The sequence below is a fragment of the Penicillium maclennaniae genome (assembly GCF_028827695.1).
Source record: "Penicillium maclennaniae strain IBT 15551 chromosome Unknown utg000006l:1.0-2513246.0:1.0-2515036.0, whole genome shotgun sequence".
NCBI lineage: Eukaryota > Fungi > Ascomycota > Eurotiomycetes > Eurotiales > Aspergillaceae > Penicillium > Penicillium maclennaniae.
Genome location: NW_026623218.1, coordinates 921,439 through 936,004, shown reverse-complemented (window position 1 = coordinate 936,004; position 14,566 = coordinate 921,439). Strand labels below are relative to the sequence as shown.

Genomic DNA, 14,566 nt, shown 5'->3' with positions numbered 1-14,566 from the left:
AATCACAAACCATCTTCCTAGATGGCATCGAAATCGCCTCCAGCATCTTCATCGTCCATGTCTCCTTCTTGGATCTCCTTAGCCAACTCACGCTCACGCTCACGTGCCTCCTGAGCGCTCTTAAGCTCGAGGCGGTGCTGGTTCATCGGGAATCGCATAGCCTGGTAGAACAATCGTTAGGATCAACTTCGCCAAAGTGCGCCGATTGTGATGAATAACTTACCTTGACACTTTCGTCATGGAGAGCCAAGCAGGCGCGAATGCGCTCGTGGAACGCCTCACCGGGCTCTCGGGTGGCGTAAATGTCACCTACGTCCTTGCTCTTCATGAAGCCGTGCTCATGATCCAGAGTAGCCTCAATGACGCCATCACGAATGGCCTTAGCCACAATATACTCAGCCGACTCCTCGCTATCCAGACCCAAGCGGAGACAGATGTCGCGCAGGGAGATACGGGAGTAGGACAAGGACATCATGCGGATACCGGTCTTGATGACGTTTTGCCTCAAACGAAGGATGAGTGTGTAGGTGCCATCCTTGCGGAATGCAGCACTGTGGGTGTTGACGATGTTCAGGAAACCATCCAGGTCACCGACACCGACGGCTTGTGCCAGCAGAAAGTAGGGGTGCATGGCCTTCTCCAAGGCCGGCTGGCGGAAGACCGCACGGTCCGGAATGTCACCCATCAACAGCTCGACCACCACGAGCAGCTTGTGAGAAGATTGATAGAAGCCACGAGCGCTATGGCTGGTCGGGGACTTGCGGGTGGCACCGATCAGATGGCTGTGGGCTTCGGTGTACTGCAGCTGAATGGCACGAATACGGCCAAGGTAGTAGAGATACCGAGCAATCTGGTTGTTGGAGGCAGCAGCAGGGAATCGGTTGTGCGAGATCAACAGATCCGCCTGCGTGATGTGGGAGGTGGAGAGATAGTTGCGGAGCAGCAGGGTCATGACAGTAGCCTGCGTGTCAACGTCTTTCCGGAGAACAGCAGTTCGCAGGGCAGCCAGCAGGGGCTGACGGATGGTGGTAACGGTCGCCGCTGGGGAAGGAGGGAGAGGAGCAATCTGCTCGAAGAACAAAGAGTAGTAGAAGTAAACGCGAGCGGCAAGAGAATCCAGTGTACGGCGGTTGACAGCCCGAAGGCGCTCGATCAAGTTGGTCGAGAACTCCGCGCCCTGCTGAATCTTTCGCTGATCGAAGAGGTAAATCTGAACCAAGATTGAAAGGTACGCATCCACCTCGGGTAGCACCTCCTTTGGGGTCGCCTTCTTCTCCACATCTACCTCCATGTTCGACGGGGCATTCTCAAAAGCACTGGCCTGGCCGAGAGCCTCCAAGAGGAATATAGCCGTCGAGTTAGATGCTGCGTATGTGTCGGTGATCACTTCCGCGAGGACCTCGGGGGAGATGTGCTTCCGCATGGACGATATCGACCGCAGGACACGTAGGGTGAATCGGGGATCGAAGTGAGCGACAGCTCGGTCGAGAAGGGTGAAGTTGGCCTTGATATCTATCATTTAAACCGGTGATCCTCGATTAGCCAAAGGAACCGTAGAAAGCTGTTTCAAATTGATAGCAACGAACCTTGAACAGCCTTGACGGCCGGGTCGATCTCTGGTTCGGCCTTCTCAGCGTCACCATCCTCGGCACCTTCCATTGTCACATCCTCCTCCTTGTCCTGACCAGCCTTGCCGGATGATCTGGAACCCTTGGTCGGGGGCACTACAACAGTCATCTTCTCGTCACCATGCCGTCCCTTGCTGGTGTTGAATGAGGATGTAGGCGCACCTGCCGTATCCTCTCCCATCTCAACGTCCTCAGAACAGTTCACACCGTTCTCCGCATTCTTCGACCCGTTAACGTGTTGTTCCTCCTCACCCATACCAGCGTTCGATACGCCCTTGGCGCCTTTCTTTACCGGAGCCGGCTTGGCCTTGTTGGCGGCGGCGCGAGTCGTAGGCGCGGCCTTGTCTTTGGAAGGCGAGCTCTGAGAGTTCGAGCGAGCCTTTTCACCGTTAGCTGATGAAGAGGTATCTGACTTGTTGTTTGATCGCAGAGTGCGCCTCTCGGCCGGCATTTTCCCAAGCTGTTGAGCTCAGCTGAGCAGTCACCAAGCTTCAGAGATAGTTAGGAGAAGGGCGACGAGAAGCACGAAACAGAGACAGGAAGCAAAGGGCAATCCAAGAATGCCAAGTTGCCAATTTTGAAGAAAATGATGGGGAAAACGGGCAAAGCGACGGGTGGATGAAGTGGACGGGTGAAGTGATGTCAAGAGACGAGGACGGGCACAAGACGCCTGAGGAGTGCTTAGTCAGGGAAGAGCTTACTGGTGTTGCGCAACGGCGTGTCTCCGAGGCTTTTAAGCTCAATAATTGATCTTGGAATTGGGTCAGGTGAAATATAAGACGATTGGGAAAGAAAATAAGGAGCTCCGAGCTGCAACCTCAGTTTTTGAGTCTGTTGTTGCTGCGTTGTCTTCTTTTGCAGCCTGAGGCAGCAACAATAGCTCTCCAACCCAAACAAAAGCCGCGGATTGTTCGCCGCTGCACCAACACCACACCGTAACCATGCCGCTTCTCGAGTCACACTTGGAACAAATTGCTCTCTCTTCAAATGCCATTGCTGATCTACCGTTTGTTTTCCGCTTGTTCAGCTATGTTTTCGAAGCTAATATGCACTTCTACAGATTCCCTGCTCCCCGCATCTTTACGAACGCGTTGCTAGGCTCACACGACATTACCCGCTTGATCAGAGATACTGAAGTCCATGAACGAGCGCTTTTCCAAGTTGATCCAGCTGCCAAGCCACATGGGTCACAAAGGCGTGCCACCAGGCGTGGAACTACCTTCTCCGCCGAGGCCGAATCCGAGTCAATGGCCACTCGAATTTATTCTGCTCGCAACAACCGCAACCAGTCCGCTGTGGCCCGAGTTCTTGGCTCAGATATGATGGAAGAAATCAAACGGTCTGCCGGCACATCGGCCCGAGGGCGTGGAGAAGTGAATATTGAGGTTCTACTCCGAGGAGCCGAGATTCTATGCAACGTCTAGTAAGTGGAAGCGCTAGGTTATATATGGATTTTCTAACCATAGATTAGTCCCGTCGCTGGTGCACAGGAAAAAATCGCCACTTTGCGCTATCGCCACGAGTTGATCGCTGAGTCCATTGCTCGACTGGAAGATCGCGTGGCGACAAACACAGCGGAACTCGAGTCCATGCGACACTCCTACGACGATGACGAGGATGACTTTCTCCCCATGCCTGAAGCAGAGTCAGAGGCACTGCTGGTTACCGATGAAGATATCGAGCGTGAATTGGCTGAAATCCACGACTTGGAGCGAAGGAAACGAGCTTTGGAGGAGCGTGTCATTGGCATGGAGCGGGACCTGGGCGGTCTGATGGGATAGTCCCATTCATTGTAAATTTTTGATACCTGATGATTTTGATGAGTTCCATGAGCGATAAACATACCCCAATGATGAACCTTTTTGACTATGTACTTTCCTTTCTTTTCCAATGCACCTGAGGTCTTTCGAAAGCTCTTCCAGAGGCTTCTATCTACAGACAGGCCTTTTGTACCATCCTTGTGAATTTTGAGATCGGCTGTTTTGAGCAATTTAATTCTGTGAACTGGTAGCAGCTACCCAAGTGAAAGCCAATGCGTGCTGTATATATGGGGCGCACGTATAGAAAAGTGCCTCTGTCACCACAACTTCATCACCATCATGGAGGGTTCCAATCACGCACAATAGTACGAATGGTTTTTTCTCGCTTAACCTGAGATAATAGCCTTTAAAGCAATTTCCAAGGCCGATGAAGCCCATCTATCAGGCTGCGCATTGAGGCTCCGGAAAGGCGGGTGCCAAGACCGACGCGGACCTCCTCTCCAAAGTTGCAGTTCAGCTGTCGCACCATCCAGGACGCAGCTTCTTCCAAGTCCTGCACATCTTCAAGGCTAGGATCAGTTATATCGACCTGAGAATTAACGCGGGCCCTGCAAAACAAGTTCTCATCCCCGGCCCCACTGGAGCGCAGTCGTGAACCCGATTCCGTTATTCTTCTCGCGCATTTCGCTGAACAACGAACGACGACAGCCAGCAACATGGACGGGTCCCAGGCCCAGGCGGGCCAGCCGATGGCACAGCCTCAGCAGCATTCTAATTTGATTCGGACGGACCAGGTCCAGAAGCTTCCGCACCTGTCGGACCAGCAAAAGGCGCAGCATACCCACGTCGTGCGCTCCCTATGGGAGTTGCTCAACACCCGTGATCCTCAGACCGCCGAATATCAAAATGCACACATGAAGCTATCCCAGTTGTCCCAGAACTTGATGAAGGGTATGCGGATCTTCCAGCAGAGCCGCCAGCAGGCCCTTCAGCAGCAGCAAGCCCAGGCCACCGTCGTGCAGCAGACGGGCCAACCGGTCCAGCGAACCCAGTCCAACAATCCGCAGAACCTGAGCCAGCTACTTCCCCAGATTCAGGCCAAGGTTAGCTCGTTGAATTTCTATTTGCCGCCCAATGTGACACAGGAGCAAGTGCAAACATGGATTCCCGAGGCTCGGTTGCGGTATGGTATTGCGTTACAGAAGCAGGAGGTTGGACGGGCACGAATTGCAGACTTGCGGACGCAATTCTCGCAGCGGCAGGCTCAGGGCACTATGCCCAACGACGAAGTTCAGGAATTCAAGAATCGTCAGCTGGCGGCCGAGAAGCTGTTTAGGGAGGGTAGTGAATTCTTGAACAAATTCAAGGAACAGCAAGAGAGCTTCAAGATGCAGTCGCAACAAAATCCACAGATAAATCAAGCTGTTCAGGGTACGGCTGCATCTGCAGCTCAGCCTGCGCCTTCAGCGCCTGCAGCGCCTCAGGCCTCTCAAGCGCCCACAGCAAATCCATCGAGTGCGATACCAGGCCAACCGCCAACTCCAGCACCCCACACCATAAACTCAGCAGTGAATGCGGCGCGCAATCAAGCGGGACAAACGGCGATGTCCCCCACGACTTCCCAGCCAGGACAAGCACCAGCGTCGGCAAGCGCTACGCCTGCCCCTTCGAATGCTCAACCACCAGGACAGCGACCTCAACCACAGTCGCACCAGGGCACACCGGGCGCGCAAGTGACATTCACTCAAACCCCCAACGCCGACGGATCGACTCCCACATCAACCGGACCCCAGCAAGTAAACAACCAAGCCCAAGGCCCGCCGCGTCCACTGTCACACCAAGCCGCTATGCAGCAGGCAGCGCAGAACTACAACTCAAACCAAAACCAAGCACCACCTCAAGCCATCAACCAAGCCGCTGCAAACCAGCAAGCTCACCCACAAGGCTATCTTTCTAATCGATCCACCGACGCCTCAGCCCGTAACATCAACATGGCCATTCCCAAAACCCTCAACATCTCGACACCCGAAGCGGTTCCAATGCCCGCTGCTCGTCCGTCGCTCTCAGGTGGTCCCTCCCACGCCGCTCCAGGCATGATGTCCCAGCCCGCCGTTCAAAAGCACCCGGGCTACGTCCTCGAAGGCGAAGGTCAGCACGTTCTTAGCAAGAAAATGCTTGACATCCTTGTCCGCCAGGTCACCGGCGGTGGTGAAGGCGAGATGCTTACTCCCGACGCAGAAGAGGTACTTATCACCATTCAATCTCTCACAATCACTCCCAATTGAAGTGAAGTGGAGAATCAAATGCAAATTCAGAAAGACTGACAGACAACAGTTCATCCTCCAAATGGCCGACGACTTCGTTGACGACGTAATCACGCAAGCATGCCGTCTCGCCAAATTGCGCCCTTCTTCGTCCCTCGAGATCCGCGACATTCAACTCGTTCTCGAACGCAACTACAACATGCGCGTCTCAGGCTTCTCAACCGACGATCTCCGCACCGTGAAGAAGCCCCAGCCTACTCAGGCTTGGATGCAGAAGATGTCTGCTGTTCAGGCTGCGAAGGTAACGCAGGGTCGTTCGGAGTAGGTGTTCGGGTCTGGATTACGACTTTGCGAAAGTCATGCTTCTTTTTAATTTTCTTACATGCTCGCTCTCTTTATTATTATTTGGGTTCTCGTGGCTTGAGAAAGGCGTTCAGATGACGGTTTCTTCTTACATGGTCTATGTATTTTTGCTGGGGGCGTTTTATGCTGGAGGGAACCGATATAAAATCTATGAGTGGATCTTGAAGGACCTTGTTTTTCTTTTTTCTCTTTGCTTGCATAGATTTCTAGGTACATGTAGATTGAATACGTAGAACAAGATCTCGAGAATTGGCGATTAATTCAAGAGTCGGAGACCGCAAGACCACGCACTATTCCGACTCTGCCACACTACAATCTACAGTAAGACAATCGAATTCAAAAAGGAAAAGGAACATTCTCTCATCTCACCGATGCTCTATATCTCGACCACTCAATTGAGCAGTTGAAGACTGAAAGGAGAAAGCAGAAAGGAAAAAGAAGAAGGAAGAAAAAAAGACAGAACAATGTTCCACGCTGGATCTGCTAATCAGACTCTAGGCAATATCGAATACGCGATCAAGATAAGAACAAGTGGTATAGTGATTGGTACAGGGTATGGCGAGTTGCGCAAGGAACAAGGCACAGGACACAAAGAAAAGGTGTCCGAAACAGGACACCTGACGAAATCAAAGATCAATAGACAAGAAGCTCGGGGCTTTAAGGAAATTGGAATGAGAGGCGGGGCCTCTGTGTCGTTTGGGACGGTGATGACGCGATTGTTCGAATGATTGAATAATTGAGTGAATGGCAGGCAGATGCGAGGACGTGAATAGGAAATGCGTTCAGTAATTGAGATTGAGATTGAGATGTTGTATAAAGAAAGTGTGTTGGTTATGTCGGTTGTTTCGACGGGCGTTTGGTTGTGTTGATTGATTTGGTAAAATTGGTCGGAGACGTCAACAGTGGTATTCGGGCAAAGAGAGACGGGTGAGGGGATTAGGGTCGATCTCCCCTCGAGGATAGCAAGGACATCTAGGGGATAATGGGTTGATATGGCGAAGGTGGAGACGAGGCGCTCAACAACAGGAAATATACACGTCACTCGTGAACATCAGCGGGGAGTCTGTCGGAAACGTTGAAGACAGGACAAGAGCAAATGAGAAGACAGGACAAGAGATTCCTCTTGTATGTCCATGCGGGTTGAAGCGTAACAAAAGCGGTCTAATCAAGCAACAAGAGGGATATCTCGATGAACTCAAGGACGAAAATTCGAGGCAAAAACATGAGAATCACCGCAGAAAGACACAAGAGGCCTGAGGCCTTTATTGCCTCCATGAGCTCGGGGCCGAGGCATCTCCGCGGTCAACATCTTTGCCTTTAATGTCTTTACTGGGAGGCGCAGGGCGGTCGTCGGAAGGAACGGGAGGAAGCTCCTTGTCGGTGGGACGGTGACGGCTGTGTGAACTTTGGCCTCCGACGCTGCTAGCTTCACCCGCCTCGTCCACTATGGGAAGTGTCGAGGTCGGGCCGGGGCCGCCAGCATCGTTGGGGTCCCATACGGTTGCGAGGGTTCGAGGGTGTGTGAGGGATACATCCTTCGCAGCTTCCTTCTCCGCCTCTTGCATAGTTCGTTCGACGGAGGACGATCTTGACGATGGTCTCTTCTCTCCCGACGATTGGCGCACGGAAGCCTTTGATTCACGTCGTTGCTCAGCTTCCTCCTCAGACATGGTGATGCCTTTGACAAAGTTGATGAATCGATCACCGTAACCCTCTGGTGGGATCGGCGAGATCTGGGTGCGATCGTGAGAGAGACCTTTGAAGAAGTGCTCCATCTTTTTGACCATTCCATAGTGAGTGAGACAATCGATGATCCCAAGGTAGTAGATCTCTTCACCAGGTTGCCCATTCTCATGGGTAGCTCGGAAACCACCATCGTCCGCATAAAAGACGTGGAACTTTCGTTCGTCAAGAATCTTGTCCGGCATCTTGGACGCGGCTTTATCTAAAGGCACAGGTCGCTCGCGCTTGATCAACATGCGGAGCTCCCGAGCCTTGCGCTCATTTTCCAGCTTGGACGGGGTGCGCATAAGCATATTCGGACTCGCTTCCTCTTCGCGATTACCCCCAGGCTGGAAGACTTGCAGAGTCTTGTCGCGCAATTTCTCTTCATTGCCGCGCTCTGTATCGTGTATTCCGACCAGGAGGGAGTAATCCATGATTTTGAGCTTCTTGAGCAATTCGACATCTCTTTTCAGCTGTTCAATGAAGAAGTCGCGCTTCAATGGACCACACTGCAGGTGACGGTTTCTCCGAACCCAGTTTAAATCTTTCATGGTCGCCCGCGGGTTGCGCTCGAGATCTGATTCCTGCAGATCTCTTCCGATGGTTGAGCCCTTCAGGTCGAATGTCTGGTGGATATCACGGTGAGGCGGGAATAGGTTGTTCATCACCACAAAGTGAATCTTCCGGCCGTACGCCATCTTCACCCGATGTAATCCATAAAATTGCGAGATCAAAGTATTCGGATTGTTTTCGACGTGCCGGTAATATTCGGGCAAAATTTTTCGAAGGAGTTTGTGCTCGGCGTGGTGAATGGTCTTGATAATGTACTTGTAGTCGCGCGAGAAGTAGAAGAAGCTGCCACTTTTACCGGGCGAGCCCAATTCAGACAGTATGTATTTGCTGGTAAGGGACATCAGGTAATCGGCAGGATCGAGTCGGAACTTGGCGCGAAGATGTCGGAAAAACCCAAGGCGCATAGTCCTTGAATTTAAAATCGTATTTTGCAGAGGGTATTAATTCGTTTCCGGTACTGTTCTAGCGTCAGCCAAGTCCGAACAACACATTTGGAGAATTGAGACAGTCGTACATATCAAAGGAAAACTTATGCTTGGCATCGAAGTCGGCCGGGGTGAGCTCCCGGTCCATCTTCGCGTGGATTCGCGACACCGTGAAACGAATGCCGGTCAACATGTTGTATGCGGTAACATAGTTGACGTGGTTCTGGTCGACCTTGGTGCCCACGATAACCCGGTCATCGTCGTCATCCTCGCGCCGTCGACGTGATGCGCGTCTCTGTTTGATTGCTTCCGCCCAGCGTGCTGCCTCGTCATCGGGGTGTGCTTCGTCCTGCGGCACGTCCGATATGCTTGCTTTTGTTCCCCGCCGAATCAAACTGAATGAAGTGCGCCGACCGCTAGCAGTGGTTGGTGAAAGTCGACCACTGCTATAGGCAATGTCATCATTTTGGTCTCGGCTATTCCGTCGAACACTGGGCGCTCTCGGAACTTGTAGCGAGTGTCGCTGTCGGACACTGGACGGCTGAGAATCGGGCATTGAGGTGGCATCGGTCGTGGGGGCAGGAGGGGATGAGTACCGGTGCTGGCTGGGTCTGGGGGCCAATCGTTCCGGGTCGGGTGAGTGACGACCTGGGTCGTCTTGTTGTGGAATCTGTAATAAAGAAGTGGAAGGACTAGCAGCCTGATCCGAGACAACTGGTTCATCTGCGGAGGGGCGATGAGCATCCCCATTGGTCATCTGCTTCCCTGGAGAGACCGCTGACTGAAGGCGGTACCGTTCATTTGCTGGCTAGCCGTGGACGTTGTCATGGAGCCTGCTCCAGGTCCAGCGTCCGATGACTTCCGATCTAACATGGCGGTCGGCCGGCTAGCGTCTCGGGGCTCTCTAACCGACCCGTTCCCTAAAGAGTGCATGCTGCCGTCCTTGGAGGGCAGATCGCGCGTATAAGAATCGATACTCGATTGTGGGCCATTCAGAGAGTATGCGCTTCCATCCAAATTTAGAAGACGGTCATTCTGAACAGCGTTGTGGTTCGCGTCCCCGTTGATGTTGATGTTGCCGTTGCCGATGATGGCACCGTTACCGTTGCCGTTGCCGTTGGGCCAATTTGTCCACAGGAAAGTGTTTCCGACGGAGTTCTTCTCGTAGGCCTTATGATGAGGGGAGTCGAACGAGCGGGGATGTGTGGCCGTTGCCGTTGTTGTTGCCGTGGCCGTGGGGTAGCTATCGTTGGACAAAGATGGCATCGCTGTCGATTCCCAGGGAAACGGGGGTGACGTGAGGTCTGCGTGGGCCGGCAACCCGGGGTGACGACAATGGCCCTTATTGGCGGGCAGAGAAGTCGTCAATCAGACCGTAATCTCGCGTATAGGACGAGGGAGAAGAAGGCGATGCTGAAAGGGTCGAGTTGGTGAATCTCTGTTCTTTCGCTATCTCTGTGTCGCTCGGCGGCCAGGGGGGTGGGTGAGGGGGGGTCCGGTATGGCAAGATTAGTGGGGGTAAAAAGTATTGGATCCTAGAGAAACATGATCGGGACCATCAAGCGGACAGACAAAAAAGAGCAGGCTATGCAAGACAGGATTAGAGAGGGGATGGAAGTTGGTTGTCGGGGAGAGTAAAAGACCTGAAGTGACTTGCGTGTCGTAATTACTGTATTGCCGCGACTCCACTGTTCAGCTGCCCTATACAGTATCCACAGTGTCAACAGTATCAACCATACACGGTTATTTACTCTGTCCACGCATAATTTTCGATGATGAGGTTCACACCCACTATTTAGAATGATGCTTAGATGACACTCTATCTCGTGAAAGCAGAACTTGGAAGGTGAAGACTGTGTCCACGGACCCGGACCGCTGCCCCTCCAGGTCCCAAGTCCCAAGTCCAAGTCCAAGTCCAACTCCAACTCCAACTCCAACTCCACGGCCAAGTCCAACTCCTGCAAGGAGATTGCCGTGACGTCGTACAGGGTGTACCCGGTCTCACGACTCTACTCTTCTCGGCTTCTGCCTTGGCCGAGTCCCGTACGGCATAAAACCACTGTGCACCGCTGACACACGATAGCCCCTACTCTGTTTTCTTGGGATCTAATGAATACCCGAGTCCCTGTCCCTGACCCTGACCCTAACTCTTGACCCAGTGGCGCAGCAGGGGAAGTATCTGTCTTTGCTAAATTTCGACCGTCCCTACTATCCATGATTAATTTCTAGAACTTCTCCACGGAGCCCCCCTATTTTCAAAAGTCCGTCTCGATCCAAAAATAACGGCTCCACCCCCGTACACTGTTGCAATCAATCTCGAGTCTCCACGGTGATAAGAGCAAACATGGCATGTGCAGGATTCGGTGTCTCTTCTACCCCCTTTTTCTCAATTAAAAGGGTATCATTCTATCACTCAAAATATACTCCCTAGCTAAAAGGCTGAAGATTGCCACACAAACAATAAGACTCGCGAATCAGCGCTCTACTCGAGATAGACATCACGACACCAGCCGCTGGAAGTCTTGAGAAAACAAATATCCTCGTACGGAATAAACATCAGGTCCGATCGCATGCCAAGTTCACCATCGCCCTCCCACCGATACATCACCCTGCGGAGCCCACGGTCAACATCCAGGTTGAGGCCACTTCACTGTTCGACGCCATTAGCGGATCTCTGTAAATTCTCCGAATGAAAGTCTAGTTTTTAATTTCCGGAGAAACAAAATAGCAAGGTCACAGTACAAGTATCAGAGCTAGTGAAAAAGGCCGTACCGTACGCCACTTGACAGCCCTGACAGCCTAACAGTCTAGGCGAAACCCGCTAAGAAAGGTCCGTGGATCTGTGGCTCTTTGCACGGCACCGCCACAAGTTAATTCGGATGCCTCGGACCAAGGGGGTGAGTATCGGTCAGTACGACCGTTCAATGTTAGTGTAGGGTTCCAGATTTCATATTTGATTTGACATAACTCGTCTACTTCATTACCAATATGGTATCCATTATTGATGCACACAATTACCGGCCTAAACATGATCAGGTAAAAACGTTGGATGGGAACGAGATTGAGATTCCAATCCGAGAGAAGTCGAAGTCTTCTTGCAAACTAGCTTAAGGATCCCAAGAACACAATAGCGAAGAACATAAGGAGAAGAGAATAAGAAAAAAACGATTTCCCCATTGAAAGAACCCACCGCAGGACGCCATTCCATATTCGACTTTGGAGTATAGCGAAGCCGTCATAAAGAAGATATCCCATAAAACAAGCAACAAACGAAAGTCATTCACCACCAGATCGCACGGGGTCGAAGGAAAGAAATTACAACGGAAGAGAAAGTCAAGAAATTCATATCGACAATGCCTCTCCCGGAAGAGCGCACGTAAAATGGGAGAGCGTCATTGAAAAAAAGAAAGGGGGGGTTTTCTCTCCCTCTATTTCTTAGTGACTCGCTTCTTGGCCGCTGCTTTGGGCGTAGGAGGGGCAGTGGTCTTGGTGACGCGGCCAGACTTGGTCTTGCTGACGACCTTGGGCTTTTCCACGATGGCGGGGGCCTGGGGGTTTCGTTAAGTCTTGGTTTGATGGGAGAGTTGGGATGGAACATACCACGGTCGAGGTCTTGCGGACCTTGCCAGAGTTGGCCTTGGGCTTAGCAGCAGCCTTCTTGGTAGCTGTCTTGGGAGCAGCTTTGGCTGTGGCCTTCTTGGGAGCAGCCTTGGTGGCAGTCTTCTTGGGTGCAGCCTTCTTGGCGGCCGTCTTGGGAACAGTCTTCGAGGGGGGATTGTGAGCAGAGAGCAGGAAACCTGAATCGCGACGGCAACATACCTTAGCAGCAGTGGTCTTAGTGGCCTTTGTCGCAGCCTTGGTCGTAGGCTTAGCAGCGGGCTTCGCGGCAGGCTTAACCGCCGCGTCCTTCTTAGCCAGCTTCACGGGGCCAGAGGGTCCTACACCGCAAAGCGTCAGCGAACCATCACAAAACAGAAAGACGGGCATATGTTTTTGCTCGTGAATTTCACGGCATCATGATAGATCAGAAATGTGACGAGGAAAAGATGACATTGCGCGCCGAAAATAAGGGAGACAGAAAACTTACCCTTAGGCTGAGTGAACTCGCCCTTCTCGGCACCGGTCTTAATAGCCTTGTTGAACTGGGCATCGAAGGCGCTCTGAGACGCGAAGGTGACCTTGTTGTTTGACATGACATACTTTTTGATCGCCTGACGGCTGAAGAGCAGAAAAAGCGTTAGTACATGGTTGCGACCAAAAGAGCGCGCCTGGTCGCCCGACTGGTGGGACGCCAGCGAAGGAATACCAGAGATTCGTACCTGGAACCATTGCGCTCTTTCAGCTATAGACAGAAAGACAAGTCAGCAATGAACAATGAAGAACAAAGAACATCCCAGTCGATGTGGTGGCTGGCCATGTTCATCGGCTGGAGGTGACACGGTCGGGCGCGCGACCCAAATCACAACAAGCCGGATGTCGGCGGTGATCTACTCACGTTGACAATGGCATCCTTAATCATTTCTATATCAATAAAATCAACAGACGTTCGCGACAAAGGCGACATACATCTCATCTTTACGCGATAAGATGGTGGTTCAGGATCAGAGGAAACTTACCACGGTAGGAAGCGTGGGCCGCGGGCGCCGCCTTCTTGGACGCGCTGGTTGCTTGCTTGGGAGGCATGTTGAAGTAATGTGGGGGAATTTGGTTGAAGAGTGAGTCCGAAAGATTGAGACCTGATATGAAGAAAATATGAAGTGGGAGAAAGTAAGAAGAAACAGCAAGTGGAAGGGGGTGTGGGAAAGGCCGGCGGGCATCCGTGATTTATAGGTTGCCGGTGTTGACACAAGATCACCCCCGTCCTAGGAAATCCCCTCCCTTCTTTTTTTTGCCTTTTTTTTTTTGTCGAACTTGTTCTGCTGAAATTCTAATTTGTTGTTCCTGTCTAGTATGATTTGGATCTCCTATACTCGGTTGTTGGACTGCTCTTCCGTCAAGTCGCCAGTCTCGCGTTCAATCACCCAACCTGCTGAGAATGGTTGGCTGCGCGCATTCCCCCAGATGGCAGACAGCCTCCATTCCCGGGCCTTCGACTTTCACCGTAGAATGGAGTCTACTAAGATATACTCTTTCCCAAGATCTCTGGGATTATTTTCCAGGCGCATTTCATCTCATTATGGGCCAAATCGCGCATCTCGTACCTTATGCTCTTCTAGACCAGCATCATCTTCTACTTCCCAATTATGGCACAGACACATTCCAACGAGACCGGAGGGATCATCGCAGGCCGTTACTCCTTTCCAGTCTCTGCCGGTGCAGGTATGGAATCCAGATCTTCGCCCTGCTCTCGGAGCGCGGTAGTCTAGAGTCAGGAAAAGATCTACGCGCCGCGAACGGCGTAGTCAAAGGATGTCGATGTCGGTGTCGGTATCGATGTTGGATCGAACCGTGCTAGTTGCTGTGATTATAAGGTACAGGATATACTTCCCATCTCCAACCCGCTTCCTCCTTGCCTAGGACCTGCAGAGTCACGAGGCGCGACATGTGTTGTCATGCACTGGCAAAGTTTCTCCGCTGCGCCTGGATTGGTCATTACGACTCAGTCCAGTCCATGGTCCATGCTACTTTGCACTGACCGATGATGTCTTCTATTTTTTGGGGGTGTGGTTTGCTCAGGATGTCGGATGCTCACCTGCACTTGTCAACCCTAACTCGAGGCCTTCCGTTTACGCTACTCGTGATCATCTCGGGGGCTGTACACGCGATCACTCAGAAACTCGGGAGTTCGCAACATCATCTCAAGAAAAAGATTACAGTAGATCATCGTC

The 14,566-nt window shown here is 52.0% G+C and overlaps 5 protein-coding genes across 5 annotated transcripts; 2 read left to right on the top strand and 3 right to left on the bottom strand.

Annotated features, from left to right (window-relative positions):
- Positions 1–17: 17 nt before the first annotated feature.
- N7477_006574 (proteasome regulatory particle lid subunit RPN3) lies at positions 18–2,079 on the bottom strand (the record flags this gene model as incomplete). The annotated part of the gene is made up of 3 exons (XM_056968237.1): positions 18–161; positions 224–1,512; positions 1,587–2,079. 3 exons carry the CDS (start codon positions 2,077–2,079, stop codon positions 18–20), a joined length of 1,926 nt encoding a protein of 641 aa, XP_056821033.1.
- A 490-nt stretch (positions 2,080–2,569) lies between these two features.
- On the top strand, positions 2,570–3,409 carry N7477_006573 (uncharacterized protein; the record flags this gene model as incomplete). Its single annotated transcript, XM_056968236.1, has 2 exons — positions 2,570–3,051; positions 3,100–3,409. 2 exons carry the CDS (start codon positions 2,570–2,572, stop codon positions 3,407–3,409), a joined length of 792 nt encoding a protein of 263 aa, XP_056821032.1.
- A 695-nt stretch (positions 3,410–4,104) lies between these two features.
- On the top strand, positions 4,105–5,977 carry N7477_006572 (putative transcription initiation factor TFIID subunit 12; the record flags this gene model as incomplete). The annotated part of the gene is made up of 2 exons (XM_056968235.1): positions 4,105–5,631; positions 5,723–5,977. The coding sequence occupies 2 exons, from the start codon at positions 4,105–4,107 to the stop codon at positions 5,975–5,977; spliced, it is 1,782 nt and encodes a 593-aa protein (XP_056821031.1).
- Positions 5,978–7,277: 1,300 nt separating this feature from the next.
- N7477_006571 (1-phosphatidylinositol-4-phosphate 5-kinase) lies at positions 7,278–10,004 on the bottom strand (the record flags this gene model as incomplete). The annotated part of the gene is made up of 3 exons (XM_056968234.1): positions 7,278–8,721; positions 8,828–9,461; positions 9,521–10,004. The coding sequence occupies 3 exons, from the start codon at positions 10,002–10,004 to the stop codon at positions 7,278–7,280; spliced, it is 2,562 nt and encodes an 853-aa protein (XP_056821030.1).
- Positions 10,005–12,166: 2,162 nt separating this feature from the next.
- N7477_006570 (histone H1/H5 family protein) lies at positions 12,167–13,257 on the bottom strand (the record flags this gene model as incomplete). Its single annotated transcript, XM_056968233.1, has 5 exons — positions 12,167–12,286; positions 12,339–12,676; positions 12,826–12,956; positions 13,058–13,080; positions 13,234–13,257. 5 exons carry the CDS (start codon positions 13,255–13,257, stop codon positions 12,167–12,169), a joined length of 636 nt encoding a protein of 211 aa, XP_056821029.1.
- Between the last annotated feature and the right edge of the window lie 1,309 nt (positions 13,258–14,566).